Source organism: Scomber scombrus, chromosome 9 (assembly GCF_963691925.1).
Source record: "Scomber scombrus chromosome 9, fScoSco1.1, whole genome shotgun sequence".
NCBI classification, from domain to species: Eukaryota; Metazoa; Chordata; class Actinopteri; order Scombriformes; family Scombridae; genus Scomber; species Scomber scombrus.
The window spans coordinates 1,474,873-1,495,370 of record NC_084978.1 but is presented as its reverse complement, the minus strand read 5'-3'; the positions used below and the strand labels follow the sequence as shown (position 1 = coordinate 1,495,370).

The 20,498-nt window shown below is 39.8% G+C and overlaps 1 protein-coding gene and 1 pseudogene across 1 annotated transcript; both read right to left on the bottom strand.

Annotated features, from left to right (window-relative positions):
- The window catches only part of LOC133986372 (uncharacterized), an 81,577-nt pseudogene that overhangs the window by 38,129 nt on the left and 22,950 nt on the right, over positions 1 to 20,498 (bottom strand).
- On the bottom strand, positions 315 to 14,463 carry LOC133985961 (NLR family CARD domain-containing protein 3-like). The gene is made up of 11 exons (XM_062425718.1): positions 14,365 to 14,463; positions 14,148 to 14,267; positions 13,948 to 14,064; positions 8,149 to 8,227; positions 7,759 to 7,987; positions 5,848 to 7,648; positions 5,562 to 5,735; positions 4,977 to 5,150; positions 2,674 to 2,847; positions 1,153 to 1,199; positions 315 to 997 (listed from the first exon to the last, which is right to left on the bottom strand). Exons 1-11 carry the CDS (start codon positions 14,451 to 14,453, stop codon positions 432 to 434), a joined length of 3,570 nt encoding a protein of 1,189 aa, XP_062281702.1. The 5' UTR covers positions 14,454 to 14,463; the 3' UTR covers positions 315 to 431.

Below are 20,498 nucleotides of genomic sequence, written 5' to 3'. Positions count from 1 at the left end.
GAACACAGCATAAAAGCAACCACAATACAGCTGCTGAGCCTCAGCGTCACCATTAGAGGTATTAATTTAACCAGGCATGTTGGCATGTTGTTCTGACAATCATTCGTAATGTGATATCTAAATAAGTGAAGGAATCCGGTGACACTGTTACAATGAAACTAGAACAAAACATTGTGAAGATCCCATTCCCATTATCCCATTATAGTTTAAGCTTTTTAATACACTAACAACAGAAAACAACAACTGGACTCAGTTTAGCATTTGATTTATTTTACAAACAGACTGTCAATCTTGTGGAAACCATGTTTATATTTACAACCAGTGAGAGATCATGTTGGTACTAAATACCATCAGCTGTGTGTGATCCTGTACAGACTGAACTATCTGGTCAGCAGTGATAAAGTTTCTCTAACAGGAGGAGACTCTCCCTCCTACAGAGGACACAGAGACACTGAGGAACCAGAAAATACCCCAAACCCAGCATACAGAGGCTGAGTGAATGTGGTGTTGAAGGTGTGGAGGTGGATCAGTGTGTCAGAGGAGACTCTGTAGAAGGACAGAGTGCCAGCAGGAAAGTCCACATACACTGCTACTCTGTGAGAGACAGAGGAGGAGGAGGTGGATATTCTTTTCTTACTGTGCCAGACAGTGTTGATGGATGTTACTCTGTTATTGTGCATGACAGAGTAACTACCATCAGAGTAGATCAGACTCCAGGACTGTTCATTCTTTCCAAACACACAGTCATCACTGTTTCCTTTCCTGCTGATTCCTCTGTAAGTCACTGATATATAAACCTCTCCTCTCCATTTGACCTCCCAGTAACAGCGACCAGTCAGATCATTTCTACACAGCAGCTGAAGCCAGTGATCGAATCTGTCTTGATGATCAGGATATGACTGCTCCTCCTCCTTCATATGTGTCACCTTCCTGTTGTTGTCAGACAGTTTGAGTTTTCTGTTTGCTGTGTTTGGATCCAGTGTGACTTCACAGGAATCTGATGGAGAGAACGAGACAAAATACAGCTGCAGTTATTGATATATCATCGGTTTGATGATGACATCATATTCATCCTCAGTAGGATGTTAATGAGTGATGTCAAATTTTAAAAGTTTGCTTTGTTTTCATGAATCAAATGAAAAACACACTTACACTTCCTCAGACCTGGTGTCAACCATCGGACTCCAGCAGGCTGCAGCCTGAAAGGAGGAGGGGGGTCAGAGCAGCACGTTCTCTTTCAGCATGCAAACTTGGACATGGCATCACTCTATAAAAAGTCATATTTTCCCCTGAAGCTCTGATCCTCATCACACTGAAGAGCTTTGATGTTGCTAGGCAACGCAATCGTCAATCAGCTGAGTGCTGGTGAGCTATACATGACGACTATCAACAGTAAACCAAAAATAGGCGTCTAAAGTCAAGTCATGTGGACGATGGGTTAGATGCAAGAACATGTTTGTATTTTTTTTCCTTAAATTTGTCGTACTTTTTTTGTGAGGTGGACCTACTGTATACGAGTGTGCCACGTTGGATTCACCAAACACTTGTATCACCAGGAAAAAGTCGTAAATACCTTCGTAAACATGTGGAATCCCACCTGTTCTAAATGAACGCGCGTTCCTGAGAATAGTAAATTAACATGAATGATGACCTCAAAATACCATATAAGGTCAGCCATCTGGCAGGTTGTGGAGGAGCTCCATTCATTAAAATAACACTGAAGACTATAAAGAAGAACTTTACAAGCTCTCACACTGACGTCCCGCTCTGAGAATTAGATCAACAGAAACACAGATTATTATTTAGTAGTGTAAGTGGTGTAATTAAAGGTCCCAAGACCTGCAAAGCATGAGAAAAAATTACCCGTGCTGCACTGTCCCGACTGTTGCGCGCACTGTCACAGAAATTAAAAAAGAAATGATTTGACATGAATTAGATGGCAAAAACATCTTGCTAGGGGAGTCATCAGCCAGGGAGCCAAATGATAACCTTGATCACCAATATTTCAATTAAATGAATAAAAGTAATTAATAAATAGTTGGTTTGCATTGTGGAAAAGTACCTGTAGACAAGTCACTTTGTAATTTCAGCCACTAATATTTATATTGTAAGTTTGCATTATATCATAGTTTCAATTGTCAATTTAAATTACTGGTATATCTGCCTAAATTGTTAAATAGCCTTATATTTTTTTTATTATATAAAAATGTATATTTTACAACTCAAAATGACTTCAAAATAGCCTAATGATGAACGAGACGTAATCCATTAGTCAGGGTGTGAACTACAGGGGAGCCAGGGGGAGCTTGGCTCTCCTCTAAATTACTGATGATATAATATTCGCTCAGTCTGCGCACCGACTTGACAAACTATCGAATATAGTACATCACTCGGCAAAGTAGACCATACCCTGCTTGGCTGTATTGTATCATACAATTATGTTTGGTGTTGATACCTGTGTGGAGGTTTTATGTGTTCATTAATCGATTGTCATATGTAGTCTATCTACAATGTCATTCCTCTGTCAATGAAACATGAAAATGATGAACCAGCTTGTTTATGTTTGTCTTTCCTGAACAATCTTTAGACCACTGACAAGTTATTTCCTCTCACACAGCTGTGAAACATTAATGCATGATGGTTACAGCTGACAGTTCAACTGTCTGTCCATACCTGAGAGTGTCCAGTCTCCAGTGTGGATCCTTCAGTCCAGCACACAGATGCTTCTCTCCTGAGTCTCCTGGATGATTGTAGCTCAGGTCCAGCTCTCTCAGATGGGAGGGGTTGGAGCTCAGAGCTGAGGCCAGAGAAGCACAGCCTTCCCCTGTGATCAGACATCCTGACAGCCTGCAGATACAAAAAACAACACGTCACATGATCTGAGAAAGGAAGGCCGCGTGTTTATTATTGTCATCACCAATGCGTTTCTGTAATCTTTAGTTAACCTTAATACTTTTAAGGGCCTGATTTACTAAAGGTCTGTGTGTGTAAAAACGTGTGCAAACTTGACATCACCCGCAAAAAGCTGATCTACTAATGCAGCGCACTGAGGTTTGCGTTTTTAAAATGTGCAAGATACTGTAGTACACGCTGTCCATTTAGTACGTTTACCATAATGAATGTAATATGAGGCGTTTTAACCCCAGTGTACAAAATACAGGGAGGAGAAAATGCAAATATGTTATTTAGCACACGCATTGTGATTTACAAAACTCGAAGGTAATTTTTTCTGACGCTAACTGTGTCTGTAAATAATACCTTTGAAGGGCAGGTATTAACCGGCTGTTACTATGGAGACGAGGAGACGGAGGTACAATGACAGAATACACACAGGACACATTTTTTTCAACCTGTGATAATAATTTTGGAGTGGAATATTTGTGGTTTTACTAACAGCATTGACTTTGTCACAAATAATCTCCCATATGTTTTTTTATCTGGTAATATTTGTTTTTGTTATAACTCAATATATTAGTTAACCTCTTCCACTAGAACCTGATCACATTTCATTTTGCACTTGTGGCTTTCTGCTTGTCCAAACTCTCCATTAAGACACAAAACCCTCATTTAAATGCTGCTGTCTGCACCTGTTGCACCTGTTTTCATTTACACAGTTATTCTTAGTAGATCACCCGCAAAACGCACGCAAACTAAACACGCAATCTATTGCGCTGTGCATGCTTTATTTGGGATCTTATTAAATCAGTCCCAGTGTCACTACTTCTCAATTCAAATGGCCAACCACTGTAAAGCTTTTATTGTGAGGCAGTTCAAGCATCCTGTAACCTTAGTCAACGTGATGTTAGATGATGATGAACATAGATGTAAATAAAATAATAGTCAAATAAAAAGCAGCCACAGTGAGCTGATAAGATGAGGGGCTGCAGGTGACAGACTGAGATGTTCACAGTTGAATACAGAACATGAATCCCAACTAATGTGGCAAATAAGGACTGTTGAAAATTGTGGACAATAAACGTGAAAAAATAACATTCCTTCATTCAGTTTCAGTAATCTTCTGAAGTTTTAAGGTTGCTTGAAACAAAAGAAGAATTTCCAAAAATTTCGATTGGAACACCCCATGAAGTCGCATCTCCAACTCGGAAAGTTGGAATGGAAGTACCCCCCTAGCCCAAAACTCAAAATCCAAGATGGCAGCCCATGCATCAACAGTGTGAAAGTTGTAGTAATATCCTGTTTATTAGCAATTTTGTGTCATTTGTGTCTCATTAAAATCAATCATACACACAGCACTGTCCAACTTATATCTGTGGACATGTTGCTGCCGTGTTTGTATGCACAAAATACAGTGAAATGTGTTTTTCATAAACTGGTATTGTTATGAGTGGCTAAACTGGCTAAAACTGTCTTTCTGACTTGTAAACAGCAACAACACAAGCTTGGGTGTGACGTAATTTCCAGCTCTGACTTCCGACTTCTGAGATAAATGGAATGCAGCATAAATGATGGTTAACAACATAACAGCAGAAGTGAAGTGTCATATCACATTGGTTAACAGAAACTACAACTGTTACCAAAAACTGTTCACTGAATAACTGTCTATATGCGTTTTACTTTGGGACAGTTCTTCATTCAGGTAATAAATCTTAAAACTCTTTTCTGGTATTTCAGGTTCCAACAGCAGACACACAACAAAACCGATAAATATATGTTAACAGAAAGTTATTCACAGGGTCTAAAAATGGCTCTGAAGATAATTTGAGTGGAGAAAATGCCCAGGTGTTTATGCACTCATATACAGTACACAGCATAATGAGTACAACACTCGCTTCTGAACAAAAGAAACATTTTCTTTTCTAAATGATCATGATTACAATCCAAGGAAGATGAGAAAATTGAAATGTATTGAACACATACTTAATAGCCACATAGAAAGATATGCCAACAGTATCTGAAAAATAAGCAAAAATCTCAGTTTAAATGATGATTAATTGAACAGGTTGATGAATCCTGACCTGAGAGTTTCCAGTGTACAGTGTGGACTCTCCAGTCCAGCAGAAAGCTGCTTCACTCCTGAATCCTGCAGGTTGTTGTTACTCAGGTCGAGTTCTCTCAGACTAGAGGACTGGGAGCTGAGAACTGAAGACAGAGCTGCACAGCTTGTCTCTGAGAGGTTACAGCCAGTCAGTCTGAAGAGAAAAAATGAACAAGAAGACAAATAATATTTGTGTTGAAATAAGTCTGAATTTTGTTAATATGTAATCTCTGCCAAGCACAAGCTATGATCTTTGGTGTTCTGTACTAAACCACCAGCAGATGTGATAGTTAATAATGAAGTAATATGAATACAGTACAGTGATATAAATCACATGGTATCAAAACATAATGAGCGTCTTTATGTCAGTCAAAGATGATATCTGTGTACTGGACTGTACACTGAGTTAAAGTAGAGAAACATGTCAGAATGTTGTACACCGTGAAACTTTAAATCCTGATGAAGAGGAGATTCTGAAATACTGACATGAGAGAGGCAGTTTCAACTTTATGGTGTTTATACTTTATAAAGTATCTCAAATCAGTTAGGACAAACATTATCTGACCTGAGAGTTTCCAGTGTACAGTGTGGACTCTCCAGTCCAGGAGGCAGCTGCTTCACTCCTGAATCCTGCAGGTTGTTGTTACTCAGGTCCAGATCTCTCAGACTAGAGGACTGACAGCTGAGGACTGAGGACAGAGCTGCACAGCTTCTCTCTGAGAGCTTACAGCCATTCAGTCTGGGGAATACATTTTGGAAAAATATTTAATGAATCATTGATTGTATCCCCTCTTAAAAAAATATATATTTGAATGTCTTTTCAATCAATCAATAACTATTTGTGTACTTACAGAGCTTTGTTGGAGGCTTTGACCACTGGCATCAGCCTCAGAAGAGCCTCCTCTGAAGCAGAGTATTTCTTCAGGTCAAACACGTCCAGATCTTCTTCTGATGACAGTAAGATGAAGACCAGAGCAGACCACTGAGCAGGAGACAGTTTCTTTCTGGAGAGACTTCCTGAGCTCAGGTACAGTTGGATCTCCTTCACGAGAGAACGATCATTCAGTTCATTCAGACAGTGGAACAGATTGATGCTTCTCTCTGCAGACAGATTCTCACTGATCTTCGTTTTGATGTACTCAACTGTTTTCTGATTGGTGTGTGAGCTACTTCCTGTCTGTGTCAGCAGGCCTCGTAGAAGACTCTGATTGGTCTGCAGTGAAAGACCCAGGAGGAAGCGGAGGAACAAGTCCAGGTGTCCATTTGGACTTTTTAAGGCCTCGTCCACAGCACTTTGGTAGAAACGTGTCTCTGTAGATTTGTATTTCCTTGTTTCAGACTTCTGGGATGTTTGATCTTCTGCCAGCAGATTGACTCCAGACTTGATGAATGTCAGATGGACATGAAGAGCAGCCAGAAACTCCTGAACACTCAGATGGACGAAGCAGAACACCATGTCCTGGTACAGACCTCTCTCCTCTTTAAAGACCTGTGTGAACACTCCTGAGTACACTGAGGCTGCTCTGATATCGATGCCACACTCTGTCAGGTCTGATTCATAGAAGATCATGTTGCCTTTCTTCAGCTGCTCAAAAGCCAGTTTTCCCAGAGACTCAATCATCTTCCTGCTTTCTGGACTCCAGTGTGGATCTGTCTCAGCTCCTCCATCATACTTGATGTTCTTTAATTTGGACTGAACCACCAGGAAGTGGATGTACATCTCAGTCAGGGTCTTGGGCAGCTCCCCTCTCTCTCTGCTTTTCAACACATCCTCCAGAACTGTAGCAGTGATCCAGCAGAAGACTGGGATATGGCACATGATGTGGAGGCTTCGTGATGTCTTGATGTGGTAGATGATGGTGCTGGCCTGCTCCTCATCTCTGAATCTCTTCCTGAAGTACTCCTCCTTCTGTGGGTCATTGAACCCTCTGACCTCTGACACCATGTCAACACACCAGGGAGGGATCTGATTGGCTGCTGCAGGTCGTGTGGTTATCCAGAGGCGAGCAGAGGGAAGCAGGTTTCCCCTGATTAGGTTTGTCAGCAGTACATCCACTGAGGTGGACTTTGTAACATCAGTAAGAATCTTGTTGTTATGAAAGTCCAGAGGAAGTCGACACTCATCCAGACCGTCAAAGATGAACACAACCTGGAACTCTTCAAACCTGCAGATTCCTGCTTCTTTGGTTTCAGTAAAGAAGTGATGAACAAGTTCCACCAAGCTGTACTTTTTCTCTTTCAGCACATTCAGCTGTCTGAAAGTGAATGGAAATGTGAAGTGTGTGTCCTGGTTGGCTTTGTCTTCAGCCCAGTCCAGAGTGAACTTCTGTGCTAAAACTGTTTTCCCAATGCCAGCCACTCCCGTTGTCATCAATGTTCTGATTGGTTCATCTCTTCCAGGTGAGGCTTTAAAGATGTCTTCTTGTCTGATTGTTGTTTCTGGTCTGTCTGGTTTCCAGGATGCTGTTTCAATCTGTCTGACCTCATGTTCATTATTGACCTCTGCAGTCCCTCCCTCTGTGATGTAGAGCGGTGTGTAGATCTGATTCAGAAGGGTTGGGTTTCCTGCTTTAGCGATTCCCTCAAACAGACACTGGAACTTCTTCTGCAGGTTAGACTTGAGTTTATGTCGACACCTGCCAGCAGGAGTTCCTGAATGAACAAACACAAAAAAGAATATAAACACATTTCTTCCATCTCTTGAGACTTCAGTAAATGTCTCATTCATCCATCATGTTAAATCTTTATAGAAATCCTCTTACTGCTATGCAGACACTCAGCCAGCTCCTCCTGCTTCATTCTCCTCAGGAAGTGCAGTGCGATCTTTAGAAATGCTTCTCTGCTGCTCTTACTCTGTTCCTCCTCCTCATCATTCAACACCTCCTCATCCTCCCTCTGACTCTCTAAGCATTCTGGGTAATCTGAACTCAGAACCTTCTGCATCTTCTTCAGCTCGTTCTTCACAAAAGTGATGACGTTCTCCTCCAGCAGCTGGAACAGAATAATATATGAATGACTCAATCAAACTAAAATCATAAAGCAAACATCAGATCCATGTTGGACAAACTAACAATCCACTGGTCTACAAAGTGCAGCATGGAGATGATTGTGAACAGAGTAGATGTAAAAGTAGTTGTTGTACATGTACAGACCATAAATATGGAGTCCAGCTGTGTTTGATGCTGCTGGGCAGACTGACCACTGGGAACCTCTGAGCTCTCCTGGTCCACTCTGTGGAGGAATCATGAAGAATGAGCTCACATTATGTCGGTCCACACAGAGACAAACACAAGCTAATGGTCCATTAAGCGATATTTGGATGTGAACAGAGAATCAGATGACTTTCTGTAGTGGTAAAGCTTTACTAGTCCTGCTGATCCCACTGAGAATCAACAGTTCAGTGTGTTTATAGCTTCTCAGTTCAATGTTTGGCTTCATTAGTCAGTTTGGTTTAGTCCCAACAGCTCTGAACAAACCTCCATACAGCTCTCCCTTCCTCACTGTACACTGCTGAAGTGCCCTGGAGCAAGACAGCTAGAACCTCCAGCTGCTCCAGTGGAGCTGCTCAGTGTGTGCTTGTATCAGACTGGTTGAATTGGGCATCTCCCACTATGAAAATAATATTCAGGTTTGTGTAAGTGAGAAGGCTTCAGTCTGGCTGACAACACCAAACTCTACTGTTTAAACACTGTCTTAATGAAAGAAAAGGCTGCTTTTTGCTGTGGTAATGCAGAATAACTGTTTGAAAAAAGCTAAGGGGGGAAATCTCTATGGTAAAATTAAATTCCAAAAATATGGTGGAAGACAAATGTTTGACTGGAAATATTAGACAAGCATGGGAGGGTTTAAACAGTAAAAAGGCCACCACCCCTGTTAATATTGAATCTTTCTTAAATGAACTAAATGATTTCTACTGCAGATTACAATGTGACTCAATATGTAATAACCTTCAAGCTGAATTATCCATTGTCATTAAAGAGGAGGATGTTGATGCAAGTCTTCTCAGACTGGAACCAAATAAGACCAAAACTGTGCCGCTCAGTTAAAAGCTGTCTTTTCAACACATGCTTATAGGAGTGACAGAGGAACAGATGATGCAGTGCTAACTCTACTTTACACTGTCACAAAACACCTGACGGATATGTCAGGGTCTTATTTGTGGACTTTAGCTCTGCTTTTAATTCCATGAAAACATATACTCTTCTTAGAAGGATAGATGCGATCTTCACATTAATAAGAGTTTAATTCTGTGGATCAGAGATATTCTGTCCCTCCGCCCTCAGAGGGTGAGCATGTCGAATGTGTGTAACTTTGTGTATCTTGATACAGTTCTGGACTCTCAGCTACTGCTGTATGCTGATGATTCTGCATTTCTAGTAACTGGGAATGATGTCAGTGACATTCACAACTCTTGTAATGAATCAGAAAGTGTGTCTGAAAGAGAGTGGCTCATAGATAACAAGCTTTCAATACATTTGGGTTAAACCAAGTCAATCCTGTTGAGAACAAAGACAGCAAGAACAAATACATGTTGTAATAAAACTGCAATTTTATTACATTTTGTCTCATTTTTAGGAAAAATATTGGACCAGTCACTGTCCTTTCAATCTGTTTTTGCTAAAAAGTTAACAAGCAAACTTTAGTTCCTGTTTCAAATACAAAGTCTGTACTTTTTCATGTCCTCATTAGTACAGTGTCAGTTCGCCTGTTCTGATTGGTTTAGTGGTTTGAAATCTAAATTTAGGAACAAACTGTAGGTAATGCAAAATAATATTATTCACTATTCATTCAATATTTCCTCTTTAGCTCATGCTGGTTGTGATGAATTCAGAAGTGTAGGACTGCTGGCAGTACACCTCAGAGTAGAGCAACAGAAGCTGCATCATATGTTCAACATTATCAATGGGGTTTGATCCTCAATACTTGACAGATAACAATAAAACATACTCAGTATGGCTATAACACCAGGGCCAGTGTGTATTAATACAATGTTCCTCCAGTGAATAATGTAGTTCCTCTTTTTAAGCTGGTGCCATGTTGTGGAACAGCCTCCTGTCACACATCCAGCTGTTAAAATGAGAGGAGCTTATAGAAGTCAGGTCAGGACTTATTTATGGAACAGTGTCACAGGTTTATAATGAAATCTAAAAATTACATTTCTACTTCAGATATCTAATTGTCAGAGGCCATGGTACTCTGAGAACCGTCACCTTATCGTGTTGGAGGGGTTTGTGTGTCCCTGTGACCCTAGGAGCTGTGACCCCTGTCTCCCAAGACAAATTGGTCCCAGGTGAGGTAAATTAGCTGTAGGGATGTGGAACGTCACCTCGCTGCTGGGGAAGGAGCCGGAGCTGGTGCAGCATGTGGAACGGTACCAACTAGATATAATTGGGCTGACCTCTATACAGAACATCATCTCCGGAACCAAACTCCTGGACTGTTGTCTGTGCATATGCACCGAACAGCAGTTCGGAGTACCAGACCTTCTTAGACTCTCTGGGTGGGACCTTGAAAGGGGCGGGAGTATGGGCTACCTGCGCTGCTGCTGCAAGCCATTTAGTCCCTATACAACCGCTGTGTGAGCTGTGTGAGCATTCTCAGCAGTAAGTCAGACCTGTTCTCAGTGGGTGTTGGGCTCCACCAGGGCTGTCCCTTGTCTCCGATTCTGTTTGTGATTTTCATGGACAGAGTCTCAAGGTGCAGCCGGGGGGCGGAGAGTGTCCAGCCTTGGGACCTCAGAATTGCATCTCTGCTTTTTGTGGATGATGTGGTTCTGCTGGCCTCAACACATCATGTGAAGCAGTTGGGATGAGAGTCAGCACCTCCAAATCAGTGGCCATGGTACTCTGCCGGAAAAAGGAGTTTCTGCCCCAAGCAGAGGAGTTTAAGTATCTTGGGGTCTTATTTATGTTGGATCTTGAGAATCAGGGTCTCATTAAGGGGACACCAAAATGTAGAAACCTACCAGTGGGCTGGGGGGACGGGGTTCTGCTTGCCCCCAGAGACAAAGAAAAGCCATGTGTTTAGTTTACTAGGGTATTGAGGCCCAACATTCACAAGTGAGGGTAAGACGGAGTGTGAGAATTACAGGCGGATGGGTATAGCATCAGCAGTGATGCAGGTGCTGCACTGGACAGTCCTGGGGAAGAAAGACCTGAGCCTGAAGGTGAAAATCTCAATGTACCAGTCAATCTACATCCCGACCCTCACTTATGGTCATAAGCTTTGGGTAATAACCGAAAGAATGAGATCACGACTGAAATGAGTTTCCTCTGCAGAGTGTCTGGGCTCAGCATTAGAGAAGTTCAGACATCCGGTAGAGGCTAGGAGTAGAGCTGCTGCTCCTTCGCATCGAAAGGGGCCAGCTGAGGTGGTTTGGGCACTCTACGGCTTTCCTCTGACGTTGTTAGACAACACGTCATACAAACTAGGGACTATCAGGCCAATACTGGCCAATATTACTGTGTGGGATATTGGAAAATTAAAAAAAGAATAATCTGATCCGAGCATAGTGTCAATGATGCACTGGATATTGGCCACTTCTAACATTCACCTCTTACATATTCACGCTTTGAGGATATTCAAACAGAACTGAATATGTCGAAGTGTCTTCAACAAAACTCTGAACGAGGTAGAACAGCACCGATTGAGAGCCTCATTAAGTAGAAAACAGACACAGTGTCACATGTCGCCATGGCAACGTATAGCGGTCTCTGTAAAAGACATCACACACCGTCTCATGATGCCTTCCTGCAAACAGTCACTGGAGAGCAGGATGTGACACAGGCTGGTGAAATAGTCCACAATCTGCGGCAGAGTGAGAGAGAAAGTCAAGGTAGCTTTTAGTCCCTCGTTCAGCTCAATTTTCGGTAGGTGACAGACGTTAACCAAAGGATTAAACTGGATGTGAGTGATTTACAGACCGCTGGCTGTGACTTTTTCCACTACTGCTGACTGACGCTGATGGTAACGCTGGTTAACGAGTATGGCCGTCCACACTGAGAATGACTATAAATACATAGTTTTAAATGTCGTTCTTATTAGAGTGGATAGCAGAGTCCACACCACAACTGATAACGATAAAGGAGAGCGATATCGTTGGAATCCCTTTTGGAGCGATTTGATGAACGATAAAAAAGCTGACTCAATCAAAAACCTTATTTATTTATTTTAATGCAGCTTTGCTCCTCTCGCCATGGAATAACATGCTTTAAATTGGAGCAGGATGACACCCAGAGGTGATTTATTGAGATAGGTCTTTATTATTTCCAAGATGGTGGAACTTCGTTCTCTATTACTATGTAAAAACAACAAAGTTAGTGGATCTTTGTAAACAGATAATAATAATGCATTTTATTTAAAGGCACCTTTCAAAGCACTCAAGGACACCTTGCAAGGCACATAAACACAACAACAGTAAATCAAACAATATAAATCAGATGACATTTAGTGCAAAGATAAAGAATAAATATCAATGTGATTACAAAGTGCATTAGTACAATAAATAAACAAGAATGTGATTGCCGCTCTGAATAGGTGCGTTTTGAGGCGCGATTTAAAGTTGGAGACAGAGTCAGAAGTGCACATGTCTGGTGGGAGAGAGTTCCAAAAGGCTCTTCAGCCCATGATGGTAGTTAAGTTGGCAGATGGGGCAAAGAGCTGGTTGGCAGAGGAGGATCGGAGAGTTCGGGAAGGTGTGTAGATGTGAATAAGTTCAGAGAGATATGATGGTGCCAGGTTGTGAAGGATCTTGTAAGTGAGGAGTAGAATCTTAAAGTCAATGCAGGATTTGATAGGGAGCCAATGAAGTTGCTGCAGGGCAGGAGTGATGTGTTCAATAGAGGTTGAGGAGTTCTGGTGATGATACGAGCGATATGTGCTCATACTGCGTGTCACTGCTGCAGCGCTGCACTTTTATACACCGTGCTTCAACATGTGCTGCAGATCAGTTTGGTCTGTAAATACTGAAATATCACAGCGACTAGTGTCTGAAATACTTGTAATCAACACACTGAATCAGCACACACCTCTGAACTCTTCTGCTTTTCTTTAGATTTCTCTGTGCAAAGTACTACAGTAACAGCTCATCAATAGTTGCTGCAGACACAACTGGAGTGTCTGCAGCAACTAGTTTATCGTTCTCAGTGTGGACGCTCACATTGTTGTCGTTATAGTCATAGTCATAGTCATAGTTATCGTTATAGTTTTAGTTTTAGTTTTAGTTATCGTTATCGTTATCGTTATCGTTATCGTTATCGTTATCGTTATCATTCTCAGTGTTGACGCCCCTTAAATCTCCTCGCTAGATAAGTCTCTATAAGTCTATTTTATGTTTGCTGGTGAACTGAAAAAGTTACTTCAAGATCGATTTATGTTGTTTTTTGACTGAGAAATTACTTCAGAGACTGTTTAGTTTAGTTTATGAACTGGAAAATGAACTCCATACCATTGAAGTGGAAATTGCTGCTGCTGCCACCTTGTAGTAATACATTCATGTTATTATTATCATTATTATTATTAGTAGTAGTAGTAGTAATACCATGAATAATAATAACAATACTTTTACTAATTATTTGTCATTGCTGGTAATTGTTTTTATTTTTTAAGAAGTTATTACTCAGACCTTGACATAATACTGCACTTTAAATATCATTTTGAAAGTTAAGATAAAAGGAAGAAAAAATATTTCACAGCTTTCTCATATTGTGGGCTTCATATTTTCCTTCAGTGGAAATTGTGTTCTACAATTGGAATTTTTCTGTGGCTAGATTGGCAAAATGCATGCAGGAAAATGTATTCTGAACATCAACAGTTGTTTAAGCGAGGGGAAAAACAGTATGGGATTAATATTGGTATCGGCAGACACTATGAAAAAGCTGTATCGTGCCATGTCCAGAACAAACCAGTTAATTTCTACCATAACCCAACATTTACTGTCAGTTACAGCTTACATCTGATCAGCTGATGGACGTCCTTTAAATTCAATGAAAAAGTCCTTCGACCTGTCACTCTTAAAGGACACACAGCTGGGTTCAGGTCCAGGAGATTCTGGTCTCTGCTGCTGGATCCTGAAACAACAACAACTCTGATAAATGTGCATGTTGGATAGAAATGAAAAGTCTGTTCAGTCTTTATACCTTTACATTCTTACCTTTCATCAGCTGGTACTCCATGTTTGAAATGCATAGGTTCTAACATGGAAAAGTCACTCTTCATGGACACACAGCTGGGTTCAGGTCCAGGAGAGTCTAGTCTGGTCCGCTGCTCCAGGCTTCAAAACAACACACACAGATGTTTGAGTGTGAATAATGATGGTGGAGTGATGTGAGTGGAGAACAGTGATGGACAGTTAGAGATCCTCATCTCACCTCTGAGCTTTGGTCTGGCTGTCATGTTCCCCACACAGAGAGCTTTTAGAGGGAGGGACTCCCTCCTCTCTGTCCTCACACTGATCCATAGCAGAGAAACACTTTCACACAAACACATTATTACTCTTCATTCCTCTCAGTCACATGACAAACACACAGAGCCCTGACTGAGGAAAGCAGCTCATTCACTTCAATACTAAATACACCCATCTGACAGTTCCATGTTGTTTGTACTTGACATGTATGAGTGATTTAAGAGAATTTACGGCTTTCACCAATTTTCCTGGACTTCTCTCTGAGGTACGAACGAAACTGACAAGTACAGAGCCGTCGTGCAAGTTCTGAACAGACAGTCTGACTTCATCACAGTTTAAACATGATACAGAAACCAAGTCAAATAAAATATAAAGGTTTATATATTACAGAGGTTTAGTAATAGAGAATGAAAATGTTTTTGCAGGAAGTTTTTGGATGGTTTGAAGACTAAAAGGATACACTTCATATTGCTGTTTCTTTGGGAATCACATCACTTTTCACTTCTATTTGACAGACTCAGTGGAAAACAGACTCTGCAACAGTGATATGATACCGACAGTGTATAAAATTAACTCCATATCCACTTATTTACAACGGTAAAGTGCGCCTTACACATCAATGTGTCAATAAGAATAATCCATTAATATAATGTAACACTCACAGGGGAGTTTTTTCTGCATGAGTATCTTTATGCCATCTTTACCCAACAACAACCAAAACGTTTCCCAAGCTGACAAACTCCTCCAACAATTACACTGTCTATGAAAAGAACTCAAAGACCAGAATTAATCAAACAGAACTTCACTTACTGAACTTTTTCTCATGAACAGCTCTCTGAGCACATCAGATCTTTGCAGAAAACAAGTGTCAGTTCAAATTCAACTTTCCTTAGGTGAAGGGATATATGTGGTTTGTGTGTGTGTGTGTGTGCGTGTGCATGTGTGTGTGCGTGGGCGTATGCGCGTGCGTGTGTGTGTGTCAGTTAGCCATCTGACTTGCTGAACTAGTCTCAGTCTGAGCTGAATTCAGGATCCCAACACGAGTCGTAACATGTCTCATCTCTACTTCAGGTTTTCCTTTTCTACTGTGTCACAGTTGCTGTGAAGCACTGATCTGATACCACGTCTGACGTAGACAGGTAAAAAACTTCACTGTATGAAGACAAACAGCTTTGTTTTCTGCCAGAAGCTGTTTCATCAAGTAAAACTGAAACAAGAACTGAGTGAAATGTTTCTTTAAAGTTAATGTGTCTGCATTGATATTAATGCTGCTAATATCCACATCAATCCAGACAGAAATGATCAGAACAATGAAGAATGACAGACAGAATGTTTGTCAGCCTCCACATGTTGGAAATACTGTTGAAATACTTTCACAGTGTTTGTGTGTCTCTATTTTTTTTAAATATTATTTATTTATTTTCATATCAGGATGTTTGGCGGTCTGTTAAATTCATTTGATTTCCATGAAAGCTGCAATCAGCTGCTGTTGTTCTACTATCAGACCATTCATGTTTAGACTAGAAGGTGGTTAAACATCCTCAGAGAAATCTGATGAGCAGTTGCAATAATGACATTTCCAGTTTTCTGATTATTTCTACATTCATCTGGAGGCTTTGGTCTCTTTTAGACTGTCAGCTTGTTAAACAGCAGTAAACAAGCTCAGAAGAACAGTTGTATTCAGTCAGTGCAGATGTTCAGCATCAAGCACAGTCACAATGGATGTTATATCATAAACACTGTTTGTTCTTTACTGTTTGACACACAAGTCATGGATGATATTTATAATAGTATGAATTACACATCTTGTGCTCTGTCTCTCCCTCCACCCTGGTGTTGCTTTTTCATTTATTCACTTTAATCAACTGTCCATTATTATGTTTGGCGTTGAGCCAGCCGTAACAATTTCCTCATTCTTACATAAAGTCAGCTCAGCCCTGCTCTCCTCAGTGCGGGAAGTACATTTACTTAAGTAAAAATTTGCATTTCTACATATAAACATGTCATTATATTATAGAATATCTGTTATAAATTACCAAACAATAAATTAAATTAACTCCACCGTCATCAACTACAACAGTGAAATGCTCCTTACACATCAGTGTGTCAGTAATTATAATCCATTAATGTAATTTACAATAATGTAACACTCACAGGGGAGTTTTTCTGCAGCTCACAAAGACAACATCTTTACAACACTGAGAAAGTTTCCAAGCAGGCAAACTCCTCAAACAATCACACTGTGTATGAAAATAACTCAAAGACAAGAAAAAATCAATCAGAACTCCACTTACTTAACTTTTTCTCACAAACGTCACCAGTCTGCAGCTCTCTGAGTAGATCTGTGCAGAAAACAAGGCTTCAGTTCAAATTCAACTTTGTTGAAGTGACGCAGCTTAATGTGTCTGTGTGTGTGTGTGTGTGTGTGTGTACACGTGTTTGTGTGTGTCTGTGTGTGTGTCACTGGTTGAACTAGTCTCAACCTGAGCTGTGCTCAGTATCAAGTAGTGACTCATCTCATCTCTACTTCAGCTTTTACTGTCGATTGATCTTTTCTTTCATAGCACATAATACTTTTGATGTGAGAGAACCTTTTTCTGATTGATTCAAACCAACTTCACTGTATGAAGACTCTGTTCTCTGTCAGAAATGGTTTCATCCAGTAAAGCTGAAACAAGAACTGAGTGAAATGTTTCTTTTAAAGTTAATGTTTCTACATTGTCAGGCCACCTAAGAGCATCCAGCCAACCACACACATCAAAACCCTTCAAGGTTCTGTTACTGAATTATTTGATAGTTATAAATACCTGGGACTCTGGCTGGATACTAAACTCACTTTCAAGATCCATGTGGACCATATTTCAGACCAATTAAGCCCACAACAACATCACCTCAATCACAGAACCAATTAACCAGATTTTGGTCCCAAAAAAAAAAGAAATCGGATCATTTTAACCTTGCTGATACAAACATGATGGAACCTGTTGGTTACATTACCTTTAGATGGTGAAAACCATTTTCATCAAGCTGAGGACTAAGGATTCAATTAATAATGGGGTAGGAAGAACAAGCATGAAACCAGTATGCTTCAAGTGTCAGATGATTCACATTAAGTCTCCAATCTGAATTCACCTTGAACCAGAAATGCACTTTGAAGAAATAAGATCACAGCACAGCGTTGACCTTTGGAATAAAGAAACTAGAACAGTTAAAGTCAAACATTAACAGACTGTATTAATCCTTATCAGATAGATTTAGTCTTTATTGTGCATCTATTTGTTTTCACAGAACAGCAGCATGTTTTAATATAATCCTACATCATGTATATTATGAAAGTTTCCAACACAACCAGGAGAGAAACAGCTGCATGGAATAATGTACAACATAAAGATACTGAAATACACACGTCATCATCAAACCAGTCTGTCCACTGTTAGATTCATACTAGGACCAGTTAGACTGTGTGATGGGAGGACTGGTGGACACACCTTCTACTTTTCCTCCACCAGGGAGAGAAACACTCAACTGTTTCATTATTCAATACATTTGATTTCTCACAGCTTTAATATATTTTGAATTGAGTATTTCATGGTAGTTTTACTACTTTTACTAATGTACAGGAAGTGTTTTATTTCTCCTTCCTCTAAACAGATCAACTGTGTGAAACTGAAGTATTGAGTGTCTGCTGCCACCTGCTGTTCACTCACAGAATCACATCCTGTTAGAGGAGAAGCTGTTTGCTTCACTCACATTTACAACATGAACGATCAGTACACCTTTTTAAATTATGTTCTCTGTCAGTCAGAAACTGTTTCATCCAGTAAAACTGAAACAAGAACTGAGATAAGTGTTTCTTTAAAGTTAATGTGTCTGCATTGATATTAATGCTGCTAATATCCACATCAATCCAGACTTTGTATTTTCATAACAGGTTATCTGATAAATTCATTTGATTTCCATGAAAGCTGCAATCAGCTGCTGTTGTTCTACTATCAGTCCACTAGATGGCCTCGTGATGCACATGAGGAGGAATTTACAACTGTGTTTTATGTCAATTCCATGGAATTTAAGTAGGGATGCTCGATATTGGCTTTTCTTCTGATATCCGACATTCCGATATTGTCTAACTCTTAATTTCCGATACCGATATCACCTGTTACCGATATATGCTGGCTTCTGACACCAAAGCTGTTAGGTTACAACATAACATATCTCCTATTGTGGAATTAACACATTATGCCTAATTTTATGGTGATGCCCCACTGGATGCATACATAAATGCAACATGGCTTTCCAAACGTAAACACTGTCTGTGCAAAATAAAAGAACAACTTCAACTTAAGTTATGGAAAAAAGTGCCAATATGGCACTGCCATATTTATTATTTTTTAGAGTGCATTATTTTGAACAAGCACTACAGCTAGGGCAAGTTTGACTTCTTCACAAATGGTACACAATATCAAAACAAGGAAGATGCATAACTTCAGTCCAGAGTAGTAAACAATAAACATAGTCCTCTTTTAGTCCAAGTTCAATGAATGAGTCTGACAACCGACCGGCTGTAACTGGCCATAACTTATAATAATACAATCATTAATCCGTAGGATACACATGGAAATAGTTCCAAACCACAGACATAACGTCATGCACCAGGTGAGCTAGCTTATTAGCCACGGTTAGCGACCCACCAGTCTAGCGGGTTGTTGTTGTTTACGTCATCAAGCACGCGCCGGTAAACGTCCCATGCTGCGTTCAAAGAGGCTCGGAAATGCTGAAACCTACAGAACAAACATCGGTTATAAAAACCCGATACTGATACTTCCCGAGATTACATTTTTATGTTAATATCGTCCCTAAATTTAAATATAAGTGGCAGCCAGAGGTGACTACTAACTTATATTAATTAATTAACACTGCTTATTATACTGTTTATGCCATGAAAAGAATAAAATCTTCAGCATATTCAGTCTGTTCCTGGAGAGTTAATTTAACAAGATGTGTAGTCAAGCCAACTTTTATTATCTTTGTACAACTAAAGATATAGTTTGTTGGTTTTACTAGTACTTTTATGTTATATAGGATTTAGGTTTGAACAACTTGAAATGTCTTCTGGGCTTTACTAAAAAACGTTTAAGTATAAAGTTGATGGGACTATTTTGTACACTTTACCTTTGTGATCGGAATTATTTATTCTAAGTTTAAGGAAAACAAGATATATGTGCAATTTCAAGATTTTTATGCAGCCAGGTTACAAATTATTTTAAGTTAAACTGCCAAATTCATTCTCACAGGGTACTTTTTTTTCTTTATTGTAAGAATGGAAAACATTTGTCAGACTGGAGGACTGATGGAGAACCTTCCTTAAGCCAACATGTATTAAATGAACTTAAATGAAAAATAAAGATTGCTGATGTGAAACAGAGCCGAGGATAATTACACCTTATCCAGATTGTGTTGGATCTGAACAGACCCAAACAGAGAGAAAACATCCACCCTGACAGCAGCATGATGCTCCATTAATTCACTGAACAATGTTTGAGATCTTTGTCAGTAAATATCACAGAGCAGAACAAGCTGATTATTTACATTTTCCATATAATATTTATGAATGCAATTACCCATTTATATGCTATATTAAGTACATTTTATACAATTTGAAGGACTAAATGTGTCATAATGTCCTCCACACTGTCAGCAAATAATCATAGTGTTGTTTTAAATAGGAATTTTAGAATTAAATAGAAACATAGTGGATATAAATAAGACAGAACTGGATAAAAAGAAGGAAAAATTAAGTGTGGTGAAAGATATGATATGAATGAAGAATCCCAAACTGAATGTACTGACATTTACACATTTTATTCAGACATCATCATTTACAAATACACATTCACAAACATATTCATGGATGTACGAAGACATACAGGCTTTGAATGATTTCTGAACATCGTTTCAGATGATGGTGTTGTAGTTTGTCAGTGTGGCCACCAGAGGGCGCAAATATTCATCAGCATTTATCATTGTATCTGTCAGGACTAATATCAGAATTATCTTCACAAATGTGAGTTGTTAGAAATAATAATGACAATTAGCAGAAAA